This window comes from Chlorocebus sabaeus, chromosome 2 (genome assembly GCF_047675955.1).
Source record: "Chlorocebus sabaeus isolate Y175 chromosome 2, mChlSab1.0.hap1, whole genome shotgun sequence".
In the NCBI taxonomy this organism is placed as follows: domain Eukaryota; kingdom Metazoa; phylum Chordata; class Mammalia; order Primates; family Cercopithecidae; genus Chlorocebus; species Chlorocebus sabaeus.
In genome coordinates, this window is record NC_132905.1 from 35,129,899 (window position 1) to 35,150,605 (window position 20,707).

Here is a 20,707-nt window from a genome sequence, read left to right on the forward strand (position 1 = left end):
AGCTGGAGCAGTCGCAGATGGAGTCTCACTCTGTCACCCAGGCTGGAGTGCAGTTGTTGACCAGGATGGACCAAAACTAATGACGTCAGGTGATACGCCTTCCTCTGGCTCCGAAAGTGCTGGGATTCCGACATGTGCCACCATGCGCAGCCAGTTTGCATTGTACAAGTCTTTCACCCTCTTGGTTCAGTGAATCTCCAAGTATTTTGTTCTTTCGGATGCTATTTTAAATGGAAATGGTTTCGTCATTCCCCGTTCAGATTATTCACTCTTAGAATGTAGAAGAGCAGCTTTCTTTGCTGTTGATTTTCTATCCTCTAACTTTGCTGATGTCGTGGGGTTGTTTTTTCCAATATGGATTCGAGATTTTCTTTTCCTTTTTCTTTCTTTTTGTTTTTTTTGATATGGAGTCTCCCTCTGTCGCCCAAGCTGGAGTGGAGTGCAGTGGCGCGATCTTGATTCACCAGGAGCTCCCCCACCCGGGTTCACGCCATTCTCCTGCCTCAGCCTCCTGAGTAGCTGAGACTGCAGGTGCCTGCCACCACGCCCAGCTAATTTTTTTTTATTTTCTCTAGTAGAGATAGGGTTGGACCGCGTTAGCCAGGATGGTCTTGATCTTCTGGCCCTGTGATCCACCTGCTTCGGCCTCCCAAAGTGGTGGGATTACTGGTGTGAGCCACCGCATCTGACCTTTTTTTTTTGTTTGTTTGACGAAGTCTCACTCTTGCCCCCTGCCTGGAGTGCAGTGGCGGGGTCGCAGTTCACTGCAACCTCTGCCTCAGCCTCCTGAGTAGCTGGGATTATAATTGCCCACCACCACGCCTGGCTAGTTTTTGTGTTTTTGTAGAGATGGAATCTAACTCCGTCTCCCAGGCTGGAGTGCACTGGTGTGATCTCAGCTTACTGCAACCTCCACCCTCCGGGTTGTAACAATTCTCTTGCCTGAGCCTCCTGAACAGCTGCGCCCAGCACAATGCTCGCCTCATTTTTTTGTATTTTTAGTGGAAACAGCTTTTCACCAAATTGGCCGGACTGGTCTTGGACTCCTGACCTCAGGTGATTCACCCTCCTCGGCCTCCAAAGTGCAGGGATTGAGGATGTGAGCCACCGGGCCCGGCCTCTTTTATGTTCCTCTTCAGTACTCAGAGGGCTGTGAGGAGATCCGGTGGCCAAGGTGGGTGGCACACCTGAGGTCGGGAGTTCGACTCCAGCCTGGCCTAAATGGTGAAAACCTGTCTCTACTAAACATAAAAAAACAGCCTGGCATGTTGGTGTGTGCCTGTAATCCCAGCTACTCGGGAGGCTGAGACAGGAGAACCACTTGAACCCAAGAGGTGGAGGTTGCAGTGAACTGAGATCGTGTCACTGCACTGCAGCCTGGATGACAAGAGTGAGTCTCCCTCGCAAGAAAAAGCAAAAATTAAAAAAGAAGTTGTTGTTGTCTTTTTTTTTTTTTTTTTTTCCCTTGGACAATTCAAGATGCCTAGAGATTCCATATCAATGTTAGTAATGCTTCTTCTATATTTTAAAAAGTAATTTGGGTTTTTACAGGGATTGCATTCAGTCTCTGTATTGCCTTAACGACTCTTAGCAATGTTGTTTGGTTTTATTTATTATTATTTTTTTGTAGAAATGAAGTCTCACTCAGCCAGGCTGGAGTTTAGTTGTTGGCCGGGATGGGCCTAATCTAATGACATCAGGTGATCCACCTGCCCCTGGCTCCCAAATTGCTGGGATTCAGATGTGGGCCACCATGCCCAGCCAGTTTACATTGTACAAGTCTTTCACCTTCTTGGTTCAGTGAAGCTCCAAGTATTTTATTCTTTCGGATGCTCTTGTAAATGGAAATGGTTTCGTCATTCCCCTTCAGATTATACACTGTTACTATGAAAAAAAAAAAAAAAAAAAAAAGACACACTTAAATGTCCCAGTGCTATGAAGCCTTGTCTGACCCACAGACACAGTAAGTGTGTGGCCTTCTTGGGTGCACTGACAGCAAGCCCATCTCTCTACAAGCCCCCGTGCAGTAAGCACTCTGAATCCTAACTGCCTATTTAGATGTCAATCTCTCACACTGAACTGTGAATAACAAGAGAGAAGGTGGACTAATCACCACCACACCCAGCTAATTTTTGTATTTTGAGTAGAGATGGGGTTTCATCATGTTGGCCAGGCTGGTCTTGAGCCCCTGGCCTCAAGTGATCTGCCTGCCTCAGCCTCTCAAAGTGCTGGGATTATAGGTGTGAGCCACTGCGCCTGGCCTACAACATGAAATCAATATCTAGGTGTAGATTTCAAGCAATATAGAGAATCAGTTTGTGAGAATGACATCGTTCAGTTGGAACAAAGTCCAGCTTTGGCAGCCCTGTTGGGAAAGGTAGATCTTGCATCCACCTGTGTGGAAAGTGGGGAGGATGGGGTCTGGAGAGAATGCTGGTGTGGGTGTATGCGTATGTACATATGTATGTGTGTGTGGCAGGAGGCTCTCGGCTCATACACTCTTTGTGACTATAGGGGAGGCTGGGGCTTCTTGCCCTCAGGCTCCTGAATTCCCAGAGATCTTGCTGACAGAGGTCCCTAGAGTGCAAGAGCAAGCTGGGATTGTTCAGGAAAATGGGCTTCCCAGGCTGGGGTGGCCAAGAGACCATTCATAAAAAACCAGGGAGCCCGTGCTTAGCAGTGAATGGCCCAGAAGCCAGGCAGTGTAGCTTTTCCAAGCAGGTAAATGTCCTCACCTGTGCCCTCATTGAGGCACTTCACCAAATACAGCAGCGGGTGGTGGGCGCCCATCGTGCAGGCGCTGTTGAAGAACTGCTGGTGATAGCAGCCCAAGTCTGTCTCGTGCTTGGATAGTAGGAACTCATAAATATCCACCTGGTCACACAGCATCATCATGATAATGACACCAAGTATCGCAGAGGATGGAGGCATCACTGAATCTCTTCTAGGGAGATTTCTTGCAGGATGTCCCACAACTCCAAGGCACCCGGGACTTGAGGATGTAAAAGGGCAGATTGGGGTGCAGCTTACGATAGCTCTTGTAGTTATTAAAGAAATTATAGTCTGGATTCTGGTACCACTTTGAAATATCTGAATGATATATAGATGCGTCCCATACAATTAGGATTCCTTCATTGTACAGACTGTCTCTGAGGAAATGCCTTTTCGTGGTGACCAACTGAGAGTTCAGCAGGCGAATGGTAGTTTTGTGGCTACATCTTGATGGAAGTTGGCTGTGGGTGCTTTATTAAACCTCAAGACTGCATCATGATCATCTAGATCTCTGCCCAGTTGTGAGGAATTCAGAGATCCTGCTGACGAGAAAACAGCACACTTGCTCCAAGACGTGGCCTCGGTCCTAATGCTGCCCTTGGGCAGGTAACCCTCCTACGCAGAGGTACTGAAGAGAAAATCTGTGGTCTCTACTGTGGATACGTTCACATGGTCCAGGGGGTGGCAGCGCAGGGCCTCTGCAGTGAACTTAATGGTGGGCCCTGGCCCCTTGTAGGACACTTTGTACTTTTTCATGCTTAAATAATTCTTCCAGGTGGTTTGCAGCCTGGGGATAAGGTTTTTGGAAAAGCTGTCATTGTTCCACACCTGGAAGGAGGCCTCTGGATAGCCTTGGCTGGGCCTCTGGGGTTGCTGAGGGCCTCACTGCCCCTGTGGGGGTCTTGGGTGCTGCTTGAGGATGCAGATTGGTAATAAGACCTCATGGCCACTTTCCCCAGACTCTTCAACATCTGGAATTTCTTGGTTTGAAATTTAAGGGAATCATAGTAATTCCCTTTCTTCTTTTTCCTTCACACACAGATGACCGCAAACAGGAGAAAGGCCAGGACAGAGCAGCTGAAGTTTTCTGCAGGTTGGTGTGAGCCAGGAGGAAGATGTGTTCAGGTAAGCCACTTCGTTCTGAGAAAGAAAGCAGGCCCTCCAGGTCCTCAGGAACTAGCACTATTGTCTCTTTTTTTTTTTTTTTTTTTGAGACGGAGTTTCACTTGTTGCCCAGGCTGGAGCACAGCCCCACGATCTCGGCTCACTGCAAGCTCCGCCTCCCGGGTTCTCGCCATTCTCCTGCCTCAGCCTCCCGAGTAGCTGGGACTATAGGCCCCCGACACAGCACCCGGCTAATTTTTTTGTATTTTTAGTAGAGATGGGGTTTCACCGTGTTAGCCAGGATAGTCTCGTACTCCTGACCTCGTGATCTGCCCACCTCAGTCTCCCAAAGTGCTGGGATTACAGGCTGAGCCACCACGCCCGGCTAGGAACTAGCACTATTCTCTATGGGAGAAAAGTTCGCTTTATTTGGCCTGGAGGCCAAGGCTTATTTTTCTCAAGATGATCAAAAACATCTCAGCTCTGGGATAGAACTCTGGCACCAGGGCTTGGGTCAGGTTCAAGGGGACCAGTTCATTTCAGCTGGGCTCCATGACACTCACTGCTTTTCTCAGGTCTGCTGGCTGCAGGGCTCTGCAAAACCAGCTCTGCCCTTGCTCCCTGCACTCTGGGCTACAGAGGCTGCGGTTGCTCCACCCTACTTGGTTCTTGGTAGCTCCCTCTGTTAACACTGGGCAGTGCCCCAGACGTCTTCCCCTGCCAGGCCCTGCCCAGGACGTCCCTTCCCCAGGTGCCTGCGGAATATGTGCCTGGCAGGCGCAGGAGAACCAGGGGGCTGGGAGCCCCAGAAGGGAATCCCAGAGAAGGGGTCTGCTGGGGAAGAGCTGGGACAGAGGCTGCATGGTGGAGGAGACCAGAAGACTGGGGAAGGAGGAGAGGCTGGAAGAGGGGAAGAAGAGCGGGGTGGAGGGGCAGGAAGCCAGCTGCATTCTTCTAATTTAGGTCCAGATGTGACTACCAATGGTACGACAGATAAATGACACTCTCAAAAAAGAAAAAAATCCAGTTGTTGAAAGAAGGATGGAAGAACCTCAATAAAAAATAACGCTGTAACAGGAGAGGAGAACATCAAAAGGTGGTCACCAGTTCACAGCACACATTACCTCCCTGCAACACAGGAGCAGCAAGCGCAAGCGCTCTTGGCTTGGGCAGCAGACACTGTTCTTCAGTTAGCCCACTTCATTGTCTCTGGGCTGCTCCCTTTGCCCATCCTCTTTGTCCATTGTCCTCCGTGATCACATCTAAAGTGTTTCTGGGATGGATTCCCCTTCTGAATTCTGCACAGCTTTAGCAGCTCATTTCCTGTTGATGCAAGATCTGAGAGCTGAGGATGCCTTAAGGTTATGCCAGCCATACTTGCTGGTCATAAGACTCATTTGGAGTGCTCATTAATACTTTAATTTCCAGCACTGCTTTTTACCCTAATGAAGGAGAAGATCCTGGGAAATTGTCTTTGCCTGGATTCCCTAGAGAATAGAGCAAGAGGCAAACGTTTCATGGGAGAGCCTTAATGGGAGGCGCAATCCTAGGGTAACAAAACTTAGGGACCAGGGGAAGGAAGGCAGGCAAATGCAAGATGGTGTATTACTGAGCTGACCACAGCTGCACAAGAAAACATAGCTTGTTGTGGCTGGGTGCGGTGGCTCACCCCTGTAATCCCAGCACTTTGGTAGGCTGAGGTGGGCAGATCACCTGAGGTCGGGAGTTCGAGACCAGCCTGGCCAACATGGCAAAACCCTGTCTCTACTAAAAATACAAAAATTAGCCGGGCATGGTGGCACACACCTGTAATCCCAGCTACTCAGGAGACTGAGGCAGGAGAATCGCTTGAACCTGGGAGGCGAAGTGAGCCGAGATTGCACCACTGCACTCCAACCTGGGGGACAGAGCAAGACTCTGCCTCCAAAACAAAAAGAATTAAATACTAGAAATTACAAATACTAGAACTGAAATGAAATGATAGTTTTAGGCCAGCTCTAATAGAACTGTCAGTAGTGATGGAAATGCTCTGTATTTGCATTGCTCAAATGCAAAGGAAGCGCCTTCTCCCTTCTCTTGCCTTACAATCTACAAATCAGGGAGATCTAATAGGCCAGGCTAGGCACAGTGGCTCATGCCTATAATCCCAACACTTTGGGAGTCTGAGGTGGGCAGATCACTTGAGGTCAGGAGTTCAAGACCAGCCTGGTCAACATGGTGTAACCCCATCTCTACCAAAACAAAAAACAAAAAAAAACAACAAAAAAAAGTACAAAAAAGATTAGCTGGGGGCGTGGTGTCAGGGGCCTGTAATCTCACCTACTCAGGAAGCTGAGGCAGGAGAATCGCTTGAACCTGGGAGGCAGAGGTTGCAGTGAGCTGAGATTGCACCACTGCCCTCCAGCCTGGGAGACAGAGCAAGACCCTGTCTCCAAAAAATATATATATATCTCTCTCTATATATCTATATATATATCTATATATAGAGAGATATATGCACACAAAATACACATAATAAAAAGAAAACACTGACCAAATCAAATTCAAAGTGTGGACCTTGTTTGTAACCAACTGTATCTTAGCCTGGGTTCTCCAGAAAGCATAATCTGATACAAAGGCTACGTGGGAAGGTTTTATGAAGGAGATCTCAGGGAACAGGAGAGCAGGGTGGTGATTTAAATAGGGAAGCTGGGAAAGCCAATGCAAGGAAGCATGATTACGTTGGCCACCACTAAGAGTGATTCTTTAATCCCAAAGGACCTCTGACAAGCTGCATGTGGTGTGTTTTAGGACTGTTGATCTAGGAAGGAAAGGGGGAAGCAGTTAAGGAGGGTTCTTATTTCCCATTGGTCAAAGTTTGCCTCTAGGAGTGCTAAGACCATGGGCATGCCTGGGTACAGAGCTGATTTCCACTGTATTCCATTCTGCAGCATTAAAGAGAAGTCCTGAGGGAGTGTCAGGCTATAGCTGTGTGAAGCTGGTGAGAGTCTATACAGAATTGAGGCAGCGATGGCTGGATTAAGAGACAAGTGAGCTTGAGAGGTTCTGGAGTAATGAGCAGAAGTTATGCACTGATACAAACTGTGCTCAAATGAGAAAAGATTGGCCATGTTATGTGCCGGTTTAAAAATGTTCACTAACTCTGACATTTCTCTCTTTAAAAGGTGGAGCCTTGCCAGGCACAATGGCTCACAGCTGTAATCCCAGCACTTTGGAAGCCTGAGGTGGGTGGATCACCTGAGGTCAGGAGTTTGAGACTAGCTTGGCCAACGTGGTAAAACTCCCATCGCTACTAAAAACACAAAATTAGCCGGGCGTGGTGGCTCATGCCTATAATCCCAGCTACTCGGGAGGGTGAGGCAGGAGGATGGCTTGAACCCAGGAGGTGAAGGTTGTAGTGAGCCGAGATTGTGCCATTGCATGCCAGCCTGGGCAACAAGTGCAAATTCTGTCTCAAAAAAAAAAAAAAAAAAAAAAAAGGTGGAACCTGATTTCCCTCCTCTTGAGTGTGGTAGGACTTAATGACTCACTCCTAATGAATACAGAAGTATGTCCCCCAAGACTAGGTCATAAGAGGCTTTGCCACTTTCTCCTTGCTCTGTTTCAGATCAGTGGCACTGGGAGAAGGTCACTCCAGCAGCTCTGTGGAGAGATTCACAGAGCCAGAAACTGGTGCCTCCTGCCAACAATTTAAGAGCCATAGGTGTGAGCCACCTTAGAACAGCTCCTTTAGCCTCTGTTAAGGCTTCAGATGACTGTAGCCCAAGCTGACAATTTGACTGAAAGACCTCAGACCAGGACACCCAGATAAGCCACTCCTGAAGTTCTGATTCACAGAAATTGTGTGAGATAATAAGTGTTTATTCCTGCTTTAATTTGCTAAAATAAATTAATTGTTGAAGTGACCCAGGTATTGCATTCATTGTACTATTCTCTCTACTTTTGTGTATGTTTGGCATTTTCTATGATTAAAACTTAAATATTGGGTTCCTATATTGCATCATTATATAACAATGTCCAGGTGGACTAAAGACTATCTCTAAAAAGTGAAAGTTTAAGATGCCTAGCTATCATTTTTGTTAGCACAAGATAAAGATTTCTTCTTTCTTTTCTTTTCTTTCTTTTTTTTTTTTTTTTGAGAAGAAGTCTCACTCGGTCGCCAGGCTGGAGTGCAGTGGCGCCATCTTGGCTCACTGTAACCTCAGCCTCCCGGGTTCAAGCGATCCTCCTGTGCCACCCTCCCAAGTAGCTGGGACTACAGGTGCGTTCCACCATGCCCAGTTAATTTTTGTATTTTTAGTAGAGACGGGATTTCACCATGTTGGCCAGGATGGTCTCCATCTCTTGACCTTGTAATTGCCCACCTTTGCCTCCCAAAGTGCTGGGATTATAGGTGTGAGCCACTGTGCCTGGTCAAGATAAGAATTTCTTAAATAAGACACAAAAAGCAGAGACTATAAAGAATAGATTGATAAATTTATCTATATTAAAAATGTAAATACTGGCCAGGTGTGGTGGCTCACGCCTGTAATCCCAACACTTTGGGAGGCCGAGGTGGGCAGATCACTTGGGGTCAGGAGTTTGAAACCAGCATGGCCAACATGGTGAAACCCCGTTTCTACTAAAAATACAAAAATTAGCTGGATGTGGTAGTGAGTACCTGTAATCCCAGCTACTCAGGTGGCTGAGGCAGAAGAATTACTTGAACCCAGGAGGTGAAGGTTGCAGTAAGCCGACGACTCTGCACTCCAGCCTGGGTGACCGAGTGAGACTCTGTCTCAAAAAAAAAAAAAAAAAAAGAGAAGAGAATAAATATTTATTAAACAATACCACAGAGAAAGTTAAAAGGTGAATCACAACCTGGAAAAATAGCCATACATATAATGAAGAAAAGATTAGTAACTGGATATTGGATATAGAAGTAACACTTATGAATCAATATGAAAAAGATAAACAACCCAATAGAAAAATGGGGAAAGACTATGAATATATAATTCACAGAAGAGAGACCCAAATGGCCAATAAACAAATAACAGATTGATCAACCAGGATCTGAATCTCTGTGTTGGCAGAGTAATTAACATCCTCTCCCCTAGTGACCCTCAACAATGGCTGACTGGCGTTGGTGTATAAAAACCCCAAATATGCCAGCCACCTTCCCTCTCTCATTTTCCACAGTTTTTCCTTGAAATTGAGCTCTAATTGCTCACAATAATAACTGGCTTGATATTGCACCCTGTACTGACCGCCTTTTCTCCTTCCTTGCCTCACTTCCTTCCACCCCTACCTGCTTCCTCAGATGATGTCCCACATTAACGTTGAATCCCTGCCTCAGGGCTTTCTTCTGGGGGAACCTAAACTAACATAAAATTGTTCAAGCTTCCTTGCCTGAATCAAACAGATTCTGAGTCCCTAGCAGCTCTGTGGGAACTTTCCACATTAAAAAAACACCAAAAAACAAAAAATGACAGCCTCCCTTAAAATGCATATGGGAGACAGGGCCTGTTGGCTGGGGGCCCAGACTATGGCCACAGTCACAGACTTCAAAGCTGCCTCAAGCCTGGGACTCCAGCTCGTGGACATTCTGCAGGTCTGTTTTCTTTCTGTCCTCTTTGAACCTTGTCCATAATCAGTGCCCTTGGCCCTGCCTTGCTTGTGTTCATAGCTAAACTCTCCCTGTTCCTTGAGCCATTTTTGATACGCGGATCTGACTGCAGTCTGTTTAACTTGGTAAACACTGCAATCTGGGCCATATCTCTAGTCACAGGCTTTTGGTCAGCCAGTTCCACAGACAGGGTTATGTGTCACCTATCCCCCATTTTGGGGTTCCTGCCACAGTCACAGCGCAAGTAAATGCAAGAACCACTTCACCATAAAAAAGGCTGCCTCACTGCCAGTGGCTTCTCAGATAATGCGAGTTGGTGCCAGTGGCTTTGGCAGCAACATGAGATAGGGACCTCTGTACAGGCATCAGAGGCCTTTGATCATGACCTTGGCAGTAGTCTGTATCAGGGCCTTGAGTAAGCACGAGATGGTGCTTCTGGTGGTGCCAGGACAATGTGCTTGTTTCTTTCTTTTTTTTTTTTTTTTTTTTTGAGACAGAGTCTTGCTCTGTCGCCCAGGCTGGAGTGCAGTGGCCGGATCTCAGCTCACTGCAAGCTCCGCCTCCTGGGTTTAGGCCATTCTCCTGCCTCAGCCTCCCGAGTAGCTGGGACTACAGGCACCCGCCACCTCACCCGGCTAGTTTTTTGTATTTTTTAGTAGAGACGGGGTTTCACCGTGTTAGCCAGGACGGTCTCGATCTCCTGACCTCGTGATCCACCCGTCTCGGCCTCCCAAAGTACTGAGATTACAGGCTTGAGCCACCGCACCCGGCCTTCTTTCTTTTTTTGAGATGGAGTTTTACTCTTGTCGTCCAGGCTGGAGTGCAGTGGCATCATCTTGGCTCACTGCAACCTCCACCTCCTGGGTTCAAGCAATTCTTGTGCCTCAGCCTCCCTAGGAGCTGGGCTTATAGGTGCACACTGCCACGCCTGGCTAATTTTTTGTATCTTTAGTATAGTCAGGGTTTTGCCATGTTGGGCAGGCTGGTCACTCCTGACCTCAGGTGATCCGCCCACCTCGGCCTCCCAAAGTGCTGGGATTATAGGGGTGAACCACTGTGCCCAGCCAATTTCTTTAGTTAACAATTAGAATACTTATCTGCTCTTATTAAGAAAAAAACAAATGTCTTCCTCTTGAGACCCTCTCTTTTCCACTGAATAAACCCAAGAAATCTGGGGCTTATTCAGTCTAAAACAGCCAGTCCAGCCTCCAAACGAGTCAGCCAAGCCAGGGTTGTGCATCTAACTTGTGAAAAACAGGTCACCTGGAGCGGACACTGTCTGAGAGCCACCCCACATCTACATGGAGATGGCACAAAGGAATGTTGCCAGCTGTGGCAACCGTGAAAATTCATTGTTCAGCTCTCCTTCTGTGGGGAGCGGAGTTGACTGGCAGCCCCAGCTGCTCCCCCTCCGGGTCCCCCACTGCATTTGTGCTAATGCAGGCTGATTCCTACAAGATGCTGCTGCTCTGACAGACAACTCCGGCTCCAGGACTCCCCACTGGCCTGGGAGAGCCTTCACTGAAACTGCACTGAGATCTGACACCCTTCTTAACCAATCTTTTCTTCCCACTTTCCTTCACAGCTGTCAGATTTTTATTCCTGTCTGAATCCTCTCTTGCCATTTCCTGTTTCCTTCCCCTTTATCCTTCACAGACGTTTCCCCCAATAAATCCCTTGTATGTCTAATTTGGTTTTGGCATCTGCTTCTCAGTAGACCTCCCAGGCGTACATGGTGCTGGAGCTGGTTCCCATTGGCTTGTGAGGGCTGAGCCTATGTCTCTCTTTCCAATTCCACACTCAGTGACATCATCATGGGAGCTCCAAATAGGTCATGGTGGGAGTATTTACACCATAGAAATCAACTAGTGCTACGCATGAAGGCTTTTTCTTCCCAGTGAGCTGGTTCCTAAACATTTATCAGCAAACCTCTGGTATCTACCCAATAGAAATGTATACGTATACTCACCAAAATACCTGTATTTGATTTCCAGATGATCATAGCACCATGATTCATAGTAATCTCAAACTGGAAACTACCCAAATGTCCATCAGCAGTAGAATTAATCAATAAATTGTCACATCATGATGTTTGTATATAAGTTTCTATTTTATTTTATTTTTTTAGACAGGGTTTCCCTCTGTCACTCAGGCTGGAGTGCAGTGGTGTGATCACTGCAGCCTCAAACTCCTGGTCTCAAGTGATCCTCCTGGCTCAGCCTGTCAAGTAGCTTGGACTACAGGTGCATGCCACCATGCTCTGCTAATTTTTATTTTTATTTTTGAGACAGCTTCTTGCTCTGTTGCTCAGGCTAGAGTACAGTGGTATGATCATGGCTCACTGCAGCCTCGATCTCCTAGGCTCCAGAAATCCACCCACCTTGGCCTCTCAAAGTGCTGGGATTAGCCGGGCACGGTGGCTCACGCCTGTAATCCCAGCACTTTGGGAGGCTGAGGTGGGTGGATCATGAGGTCAGGAGATCGAGATCATCCTGGCTAACAAGGTGAAATCCCATCTCTATTAAAAATATAAAAATTAGCCGGGTGTGGTGGTGGGCGCCTGTAGTCCCAGCTACTCGGGAGGCTGAGGCAGGAGAATGGCATGAACCCGGGAGGCTGAGCTTCCAGTAAGCCAAGATCACCCCACTGCACTCCAGCCTGGGTGACAGCGAGATTCCATCTCAAAAAAAAAAAAAAAAAAAGTGATTACAGGTGTGAGCCACCATGCCCAGCCTGTTTTTCTTTTTCTTTTCTTCTTCTTCTTTTTTTTAAAATACAAGCTATTCCAATGGCATGAGGAAAGAGAGGAATTTTGACACCCTTTTTCATTTCTGCCTCCTGGAGCATAGATCAGTGTTTGGTACACAGCAATCACTCAAAAAATGTAAGTTGCTTAAATGAATACACTGAATGAATTGACTGCCTGTGTAGTGTGTGAAGTGGGCTGAATGGTGGCTCCCCCAAAAGATACGTCCATGTTCTAATCCTTGGAACCTCTGGATGTTACTGTATTTGGAAATAAAGGTCTTTGCAAATGTTGCCGGGCACGTTGGCTCATGCCTGTAATCCCAGCACTTTGGAGGCCAAGGCGGTAGAATCACCTGAGGTCAGGAGTTCCGGACCAGCCTGGCCAACATGGTGAAACCCCGTCTCTACTAAAAAGTACAAAAATTAGCTGGGTGTGGTGACGGTTACCTGTAGTCCTAGCTACTTGGGAGGCAGGAAAATCGCTTGAACCCAGGAGGTAGAGGTTATAATGAGCCAAGATGGTGCCATTGCACTCCAGTCTGGGCAACAGAGTGAGACTCCGTCTTAAAAAAAAAGGTCTTTGCAAGTGTAATTAATTAAGGATCTTGAGGTGAGTTCATCCTGGATCATCCAGGTGGGCCCTAAATCCAATAAATGTCCTTATAGGACATACACACAGAAGACGGACATAGAGAGGGAGGTGATGTTAAGATGGAGGCAGATAGGGGATTTGTGGCCGCAAGCCAAGGAAGCCAAGGAATGTGGACAGCCACCAGGAGCTGGAACAGGCAGGGAAGTGTTCTTCCCTAAAGTCTCCAGAAGCCTAGCCTGCTGATACCCTGATTTCAGACTTCCGGTCTCCGGAATTGTAAGAGAATACATTTCTGTAGGTTTGTTTTTGTTGTTGTTTTAAAACTTTTATTGTTTTTAGCAGTAATCATATGTGCTCATTTTAGGAATATGGAATACACAAATAAGCAGATGAAAAAAAAACTTTTATAATCCTCTGTGGAGAGATTGTAACCTTTGTCTTTCACCCTTCACAAGTTTTTTTTTTTTTTTTTTGAGACGGAGTCTCGCTCTGTCGCCCAGGCTGGAGTGCAGTGGCTGGATCTCAACTCACTGCAAGCTCCGCCTCCTGGGTTCACGCCATTCTCCTGCCTCAGCCTCCCGAGTAGCTGGGACTACAGGCGCCTCCCACCTTGCCCGGCTAGTTTTTTGTATTTTTTAGTAGAGACGGGGTTTCACCGTGTTAGCCAGGATGGTCTTGATCTCCTGACCTCGTGATCCGCCCGTCTCGGCCTCCCAAAGTGCTGGGATTACACCTTCACAAGTTTTTATGTGCATGTATGTAATATCCAAATGTACTCTTACCTTTCAATAATGTTATTCACAACTGGGCGTGGTGGTGCGTGCCTGTAGTCCCAGCTACTGGAAGGTTGAGGCAGGAGGAGTTTCAGACCAGGAGTTTGAGGTTGTAGTGTGCGATTATCACATCTGTGAATAGACACTGCACTCTAACCTGGGCAACGGAGCAGGACCCTGTCCCTAAAAACTAAAAATTAAAATGATATTCACATATCACTTAGTAACCCTTTTTTCATTTTATATGCTGTCAGGAACCTCTTTTTTTTTTTTTTTTTTTTCTTTTTCTTCAAATGAGTAAAGCTCTTCTATAAAAGAGATTTGAAGATTGGTCCAAATATGGTAAACAATGAGATGAAGATAAGTGATGTATCTAAAACCACTAACAACAACAGGTTAAAAGTAGAAAGATGGACAAACGTATATCAGAAAAATACTAATAAAAAGAAAGTTGTATGGCATCGTTAATATCACATAAAATAAAAATAAAGGAAATTGCATTAAATAGGGGCAATGATGGTTTTGATCAACCTTCCAGTACATCCCTACAAGTTTGTTTCTTACTCTCCTTATCTCGCCTATTTCATCCACTTCTCCAAACATAACTTTATTGCTTAAATGCCTCTTATGTACATCTTTATATTCTGGAGAGATGGAATTAACCTTTCTCTAAAAGTTCCTTCTGCGTTTTCCTCCTTCTCTGACTTTTCCTCAAAATTTGGTTCACTATTTTCTGGCCTTCCTTCCATTGTTGGACAGGGTTTCATCTTATGTCTGTGGGGTTTCTCTTTCTTCCTTCCATTCTTTCTTTTTCCTTCCTTCCTTCTTTCCTTTCTTTTTCCCTCCTTCCTTCTTTCCTTTCTTTCTTTTTTCCTGCTTATTCCCCTTTGAGTGCAGTAACTTCTGGCACTGATCAGGTAAGTTTCTTTCTCCTCTTTGTCTAGTCTTGGATAGTGCTAAGAATAACAGGCCTGCAAAATTTCCACAAGTTGACTCCTCCCTTTGTTGGCCCCCAGCACCTTCGCCTACACTGCTGAAGGAAGCTGGTACCCAGGTGGGAACAAGAACCAGACTAGTAGGACTTCTGCACATGTCAACTCTTAAATTTCTATAGTTTTATGCCACCAAGTTTGTGGAAATTTATTATAGCGGTCACAGGAAACTAATACGTTATCTGTAATTAGGAGAAATTCTAATGGATTTTAATCTGAAAGGATGGCTTCAGTTTGGGAACTTCTAATTTGAAGTCCTTCGTGGCCATATTTAGCAAAGTCATTTGTCTTTTAACAGTAGTACTGTTTTCATAATATCTATACACAAGAGAAACTTTTTGTTCTCTGTTGTAGAAATTTGGGGGAGGGGGCATGAATCTAGCTCATTCAATAGAAATTTCAAGTCTTCTGCCTTTAAATTGATGCACTCATCCCAATGCAGGGTCGTGTCCCTTGAGCTGATATACAGGTCAACTCCTGAACTTGTGGGACTTGTATGAGGAGGCCACCAGGAGCTCTGCCCACAGCTCAGAGGTATAACTTTATGCTCCCAGATCAGGGACTGCTAAACACTTTCCGTTACAGTCTGCCAACAACTATCAGAATCTTATGCTTGTTGGTTGACAGTGGGATATCCATTGGAACTTTCGATGGCACTTTATTCCTACCTAGAATCCTCTCAGTTGTGTTTGTTCCAAACCTTCAGGATCAACCTCTTTCACAGGCAACATAGTACCTTACATTCTAGGTGAGATTTTAACATCTATAATCAGATAATTGCTTGGTCTCACATTGACTAAAAGTATAAGGAGAACTTTGGGACAATAAAATATATCGATGTTTCAAACCGTGCAGAATGAGGACCGGTGATGTTTGGGGGAAAGTCAGATGGTCAATCAGATCTTATTTGAGCAGTGTTCAATCTTTGCTATCTAGTAGATATTTGATAAACAAACATTTGTTATATGTATTACACACACATGGAGCTATCTATTTGTATCTATTGGTACCCCTCCCAAATTTCCTTTATAGGATCCTTCTTACTGCTGTGAATGTTGTTTGCTGAAAGAGATGTGTGTACAAAATGCTGCTCCCTTACCTCAAAGTGGAATCAATCCTATGGTACAATTCATGCTCTAGGGCTCTCCATAGGATCAGGCTGCAACTTAACTCTAGATAAGACCAGACCACATCCTTTCTCAACCCTCTCCTGGGCTCTATCTTGCTTCCTTCACTGTGTTTCTTCCGAGAGCAATCTTCCAATAAACTATGCACTCAGATCCTGTTTCAGGATTCTGCCTCTAGGGAATCTGACTGAAGACACTGCATGAGTAAAAGTCAAAAATTATAAAATCTATTTATGTCCATGACTCGGAGACAATGCAAGCAAAGATACAGGAAGGGATGGCATGAAATCAGAAAAAGGGCCAAGGTGAGTAAGATGCCTTACTTGAGTGAAAAAGAATAGGCACAGGCACCTTCAAACCACCCTGCACTAACCAAGTGGATACAAACCCTTTTGCTCTTGCAGTTGGCAAGAACTGTTATTTTAGTGTCTGGACTTTGAGCAATTTGTATCAAAGCCTGGGTGTTCTTTGCCATTGGCATTACAGTTTCTGGGACCTGGAAATAACCACCATGACAAGGACCAGTGGAAAAAAAGGGATTTCAGGAAGAACAGTTGCATAATCTTTGTGATAAGGCACGTGGGGTCCAACAGAAGCACTTCTGAAGCTACGATGACTACGGTGACCTCCTCCATGAGAAGCAACTGGACAATGATACTAGTGTATTACATATAGATGACTAGTTGTAGATTATATATTTATATACAATTATACTGTCATTCTTAATTCTTAATCAAGTCCCCATCATAAGACTTATTCTTGTCCTTGGAGGAACAAGGGTACGGAGTATTCTGGTAATTTATTGTTGTGTAACAAACTGTCCCCAGTTGGCTCATGGCTTAAACAAGTACACTCATTTATTTTGCTTACGTATCTGCAGTTTGGGGTGGGTTCAGCAGGAACAGCAACCCCCCTGCTTCATGACTGTATGAGGCCCCAACTGGGAAGACTTGAATGGCTGGGGGCTGGCTTCCTCACAGCCTGGTGGTCTCAGGGTAGCTGTAGATCTTTTATGGAAGCTGGCTTTCCCAGAGCAAGTGTTCCAAGACACTTCAGGAGGAAGCTGCAAGACTTCTTATGACCTAGCACAAGGTCCCATTTCTGGGACCTCAGAAATCCCAGTACATCACTTCCACCATAGTCTATCAGTCAAGCAAATCACTAAGGCCAGGCTAGATTCAAAAAGTAGGGTAGGGCTGGGGGTGAGGGTGGGGCCAAGGATTAGACCTGATCTCTCCATAGAAGGAATGTAAGAGAATTTGCAGCCATCTTTAATCTGTCACACAGACGTAGAATGTGTAGGGGACTCTTTGATAAACGCAGTAAAGGAAAAAGAAGATAGCAGGTAAGATTTTGTTTCTTTATTTGTTTTTAGAGACAGGGTCTTGATCTGTTGCCCAGACTGAAGTGCAATGGTCCAAACATAGCTTACTGCAGCCTCAAACTCCTGGGCTCAAGTGATCCTCCTGTCCCAGCCTCCCAAGTAGCTAGGACTACATGTGCACACGACCACATCTGACTAATTTTTTAAAAAACTTTTTGTAGAGACAAGGTCTCACTATGTTGCCCAGGCTGGTCTCAAACTCCTGGCCTCAGGTGATCCTCCCACTTTGGCCTCCCAAAGCCCTGGGATTACAGGCATGAGCCACTGCACCCATGGCGTTTGTTTTTTAAGGTCAAAATAATTTCAGCATGTTCAAAAGCTATGGAAAAAGAACCAGAGAAGGAAGTAGATTAAGGAAGTAAGAAAGAATGTTTGCTGCAGCAAGATTCTAAGGCTTCAGAGTAGCAATATCTAGTCTAGGGATTGCTGTTCTTCAGATGCATACCTTTTCTGTTATCCCTGAATGTTGGTAAAATCATGTGAAACTTCACAGTCTGGATTCAGTCTTGCTGTGGGGAGGGAAAGGAAAGAAAGGGCTGGTTCACTTCCGGCCTGGAAGAGTAGGGGGAGCAATGTCTCCTATAGCTAGGGCATGGCCTATGCCAGCCTCCCCCATCTGATGGGGTACTGCCAGAGGGTAGGGCCATGTCTTCAATTTCTCTGCCTTATCCTACATGGCAAAAACATAACCTGCAAACCAGAATGTCAGTGCTAGGGCCTAGGCCAAACAATAGTTTTCCTGTAGGAATGGGGAGTATGTGTGGATGCATAGCAGGGGGTGAGGCTTTTGTGCAATTCAGCTTCACCAGGCTTGAAGAAGATGCAGTGAGGACAGTCAGGACTTGAGTATGAGAGTGGGACCTGGGTATGAGTGTGGAAGTCCGTCTTAGAACCTTAGAATTCAATGCTCTGAGGTAAAGCTGAGGGGCTCCACAGGTCTATGAGGGTTTTTCTTTGTTTCTCAGGGACTGTAAGGTGCTCAAATTCTGAGGTAGGTGCCATAGGAATATTCCTCATAGCATAAGCGTTATGTCAGACAATGCTCTACTTATCTATTAGTGAGTAACAAACTTCTCTAAAACTTAGAGGCTTAAAATAACATAAATCATAATTTATGAAAAATTATAAATAATTCATCATTTAAGGGTTAAATGATAAATGAGTTATTTCTCATTTTGGGTAAGTCACAGTTAGGAAAGACCTGTTACTGTTGTGGGTAACATGGAACGGCCCAGATGGTTGGAATAACCCAACCCAGACAGCTTCTTCACTCAATGACTGATCCCTTAGCTAGGATGGCTCCACCAGCCTAGTGGCCCAGCTCTCCCTCTCCAAGTCCAAGTGGTCTCTGCACGTGGTTTCTCTACAGCAGGGTGGCTAAAGGGCAGCAGCTCATGACCACCAACAGCTCAAAATCAACGATGGCAGGTCTTTTTTTTTTTTCAGATGGAGTCTCGCTCTGTCCCCCAGGCTGGAGTGTAGTGGCATGACCTCGGCTCACTGCAACCTCTGCCTCCCGGATTCAAGCGACTCTCCTGAGTAGCTGGGATTACAGGTGCGTGCCACCACGCCCGGCTAATTTTGTATTTTTAGTAGAGACAGGATTTCACCATGTTGGTCAGGGTGGTCTCGAACTCCTGACCTCGTGATCTGCCCACCTCAGCCTCCCAAGGTGCTGGGATTACAGACGTGAGCCACTGTGCCCGGCCAAGTTTGCCAGATCTTTTTTAAGCTGAGAGTTAGAACCAAGACATTGCCACTCCTACCACCTTCTTCTGTTGGTGAAGCTGAATCACGGTTTCTCATGGTCTCAATCATGACCCAGTCCAGATTCCAGGGTCAAAGACCATAAAAGGCTACATTGATGGAAGACATGTCTCATTGAGGGACGCCAGAATAACAACTACCAGACAAGAGGGGGCAGGTCTATGGGAGCCCCAGTTCCTAATTCTATGTGGCCCTGTCTTCAGAGAAGATGGTTGGAGGGCAAATTGTGGGGAGCAAGGTAACTCCAAACTTTTACAAAATTAAAGGTAGGGGGTCTGGTCAGCTACAGTCCGTCTGTTACCAAGAGGCCTGGCTGTGTGTCTTCAGTCTATTAGGCATTTACTGAGCACAGCCTACATACCAGGTTCTTCATTTTCTGACACAGGGTCTTGTTTTGTTGCCCAGGCTGGAGTGCAGTGCTGCGACTGCAGCTCACTGCAGCCTTGACCTCTCCAAGCTCAAGCGATCCTCCTGCCTCAGCCTCTCGAGTAGCTGGGGCTACAGGCGCGCACCACCACGCTCGGATAATTTTTCTGTTTTTGGTAGAGACAGGGTCTCACCCTGTTGGCCAGGCTGGTCTCGGATCCCAGAGCTTAAGTGATCCGCCTGCCTCGGTTTCCCAAAGTGCTGGGATTACAGGCGTAAGCCTCCGCGCACGGCCTATGCCCGGTTCTACATGTGTTCTTGCTTTACTCCTGTGTTACAGAGGCTCGAATGAGGCCTGGCTTCTACAGTACCGCACCCAGCACCACACCGCGACGTAGCCTCCTGTGCTCTTTCTGTCCGGCAGCTGGAGTTGGGGTAAAGCGCCGGGTCTCTTGGAGGGCAACACTCAACGCGGTCGGCTCCTAGGCATCCAGTGGGGCTGCAACCCCGCCGCCGGGGGCGACAGGCGAAGGTGAAAACCTAGAGCTGGGATAGCGCAGCCGGGTTTCAGCTGGTTCTAGAGTCCACGTCAGAAGACCGTCCCCGGCGCCGCGCGCGCCGGAGATCACTGTCTGCGCCCCGGCACGCACGGACTCGCGCACGCGCGCGCCGGCCCCGCCCACCGCCCCGCTGTGGTCCCTGTGTGGACCGCGCGAGCCACCGTCCGCACAGCCCCGCCCCGCACGGCCAGGCGAAGCGGAGCCGGCCGTGCGGTGTGTGTGTATGTGTTCGCGGGGCGCCGTCTCAGCCCCGGGAAGATGGTGGCTGCAGCGGCGGCGACTGAGGCAAGGCTGAGGAGGAGGACGGCGGCTACGGCAGCGCTCGCGGGCAGGAGCGGCGGGCCGCATCGGGACTGGGACGTGACCAGGGCTGGGAGGCCGGGGCTGGGGGCCGGGCTGCGCCTTCCGCGGCTGCTGTCGCCGCCGCTGCGGCCGCGGCTGCTGCTACTGCTGTTGTTGCTCTCGCCGCCGCTGCTCCTGCTGCTGCTGCTGCCCTGCGAGGCCGAGGCCGCGGCGGCGGCGGCGGCGGCGGTGTCGGGCTCAGCCGCAGCCGAGGCCAAGGAATGTGACCGGCCCTGTGTCAACGGCGGCCGCTGCAACCCTGGCACCGGCCAGTGCGTCTGCCTCGCCGGCTGGGTGGGCGAGCAATGCCAGCACTGCGGGGGCCGCTTCAGGTGAGTGGCGGGTAGTGTGGGAGGCTGGGGCTAAGGGGCGTTCGAGACAGCTCCAGGCCAGAGGCAGATGCTGGACAGAAAGTGGAGAGGGTAGGGCCGCCCCATGGGGTTTGAGGGCCATTTGCTTCCGGGGAGATCATCGTCTCTGGCCTGGGGTCTTCCTCTGTTGGAAGGTGAAAAGGTGTGGGGCAAGGGTCGGGGCACCCCGACGGTATTTGGGTGCTTGGGTTAGATTGGAAGAGT

At 47.4% G+C, this 20,707-nt stretch overlaps 1 protein-coding gene, 1 long non-coding RNA gene and 1 pseudogene across 5 annotated transcripts in view; 1 reads left to right on the forward strand and 2 right to left on the reverse strand.

Annotated features, from left to right (window-relative positions):
• Positions 1-1,945: 1,945 nt before the first annotated feature.
• On the reverse strand, positions 1,946-3,976 carry LOC103214265 (beta-galactoside alpha-2,6-sialyltransferase 1 pseudogene; annotated as a pseudogene).
• A 13,083-nt stretch (positions 3,977-17,059) lies between these two features.
• On the reverse strand, positions 17,060-19,909 carry LOC140709251 (uncharacterized). The gene is made up of 2 exons (XR_012089682.1): positions 19,226-19,909; positions 17,060-17,606 (listed from the first exon to the last, which is right to left on the reverse strand). It is a non-coding gene; the product is annotated as an uncharacterized lncRNA (long non-coding RNA).
• A 29-nt stretch (positions 19,910-19,938) lies between these two features.
• The window catches only part of ATRN (attractin), a 189,946-nt gene continuing 189,177 nt past the window's right edge, over positions 19,939-20,707 (forward strand). For all 4 annotated transcript variants that reach the window (XM_073007331.1, XM_073007334.1, XM_073007336.1 and 1 more), the window contains exon 1: positions 19,939-20,464. In XM_073007331.1, coding sequence (XP_072863432.1) covers positions 20,049-20,464 — 416 coding nt within the window. In that variant the 5' untranslated portion in view covers positions 19,939-20,048. The remainder of the gene's footprint in view (positions 20,465-20,707) is intronic.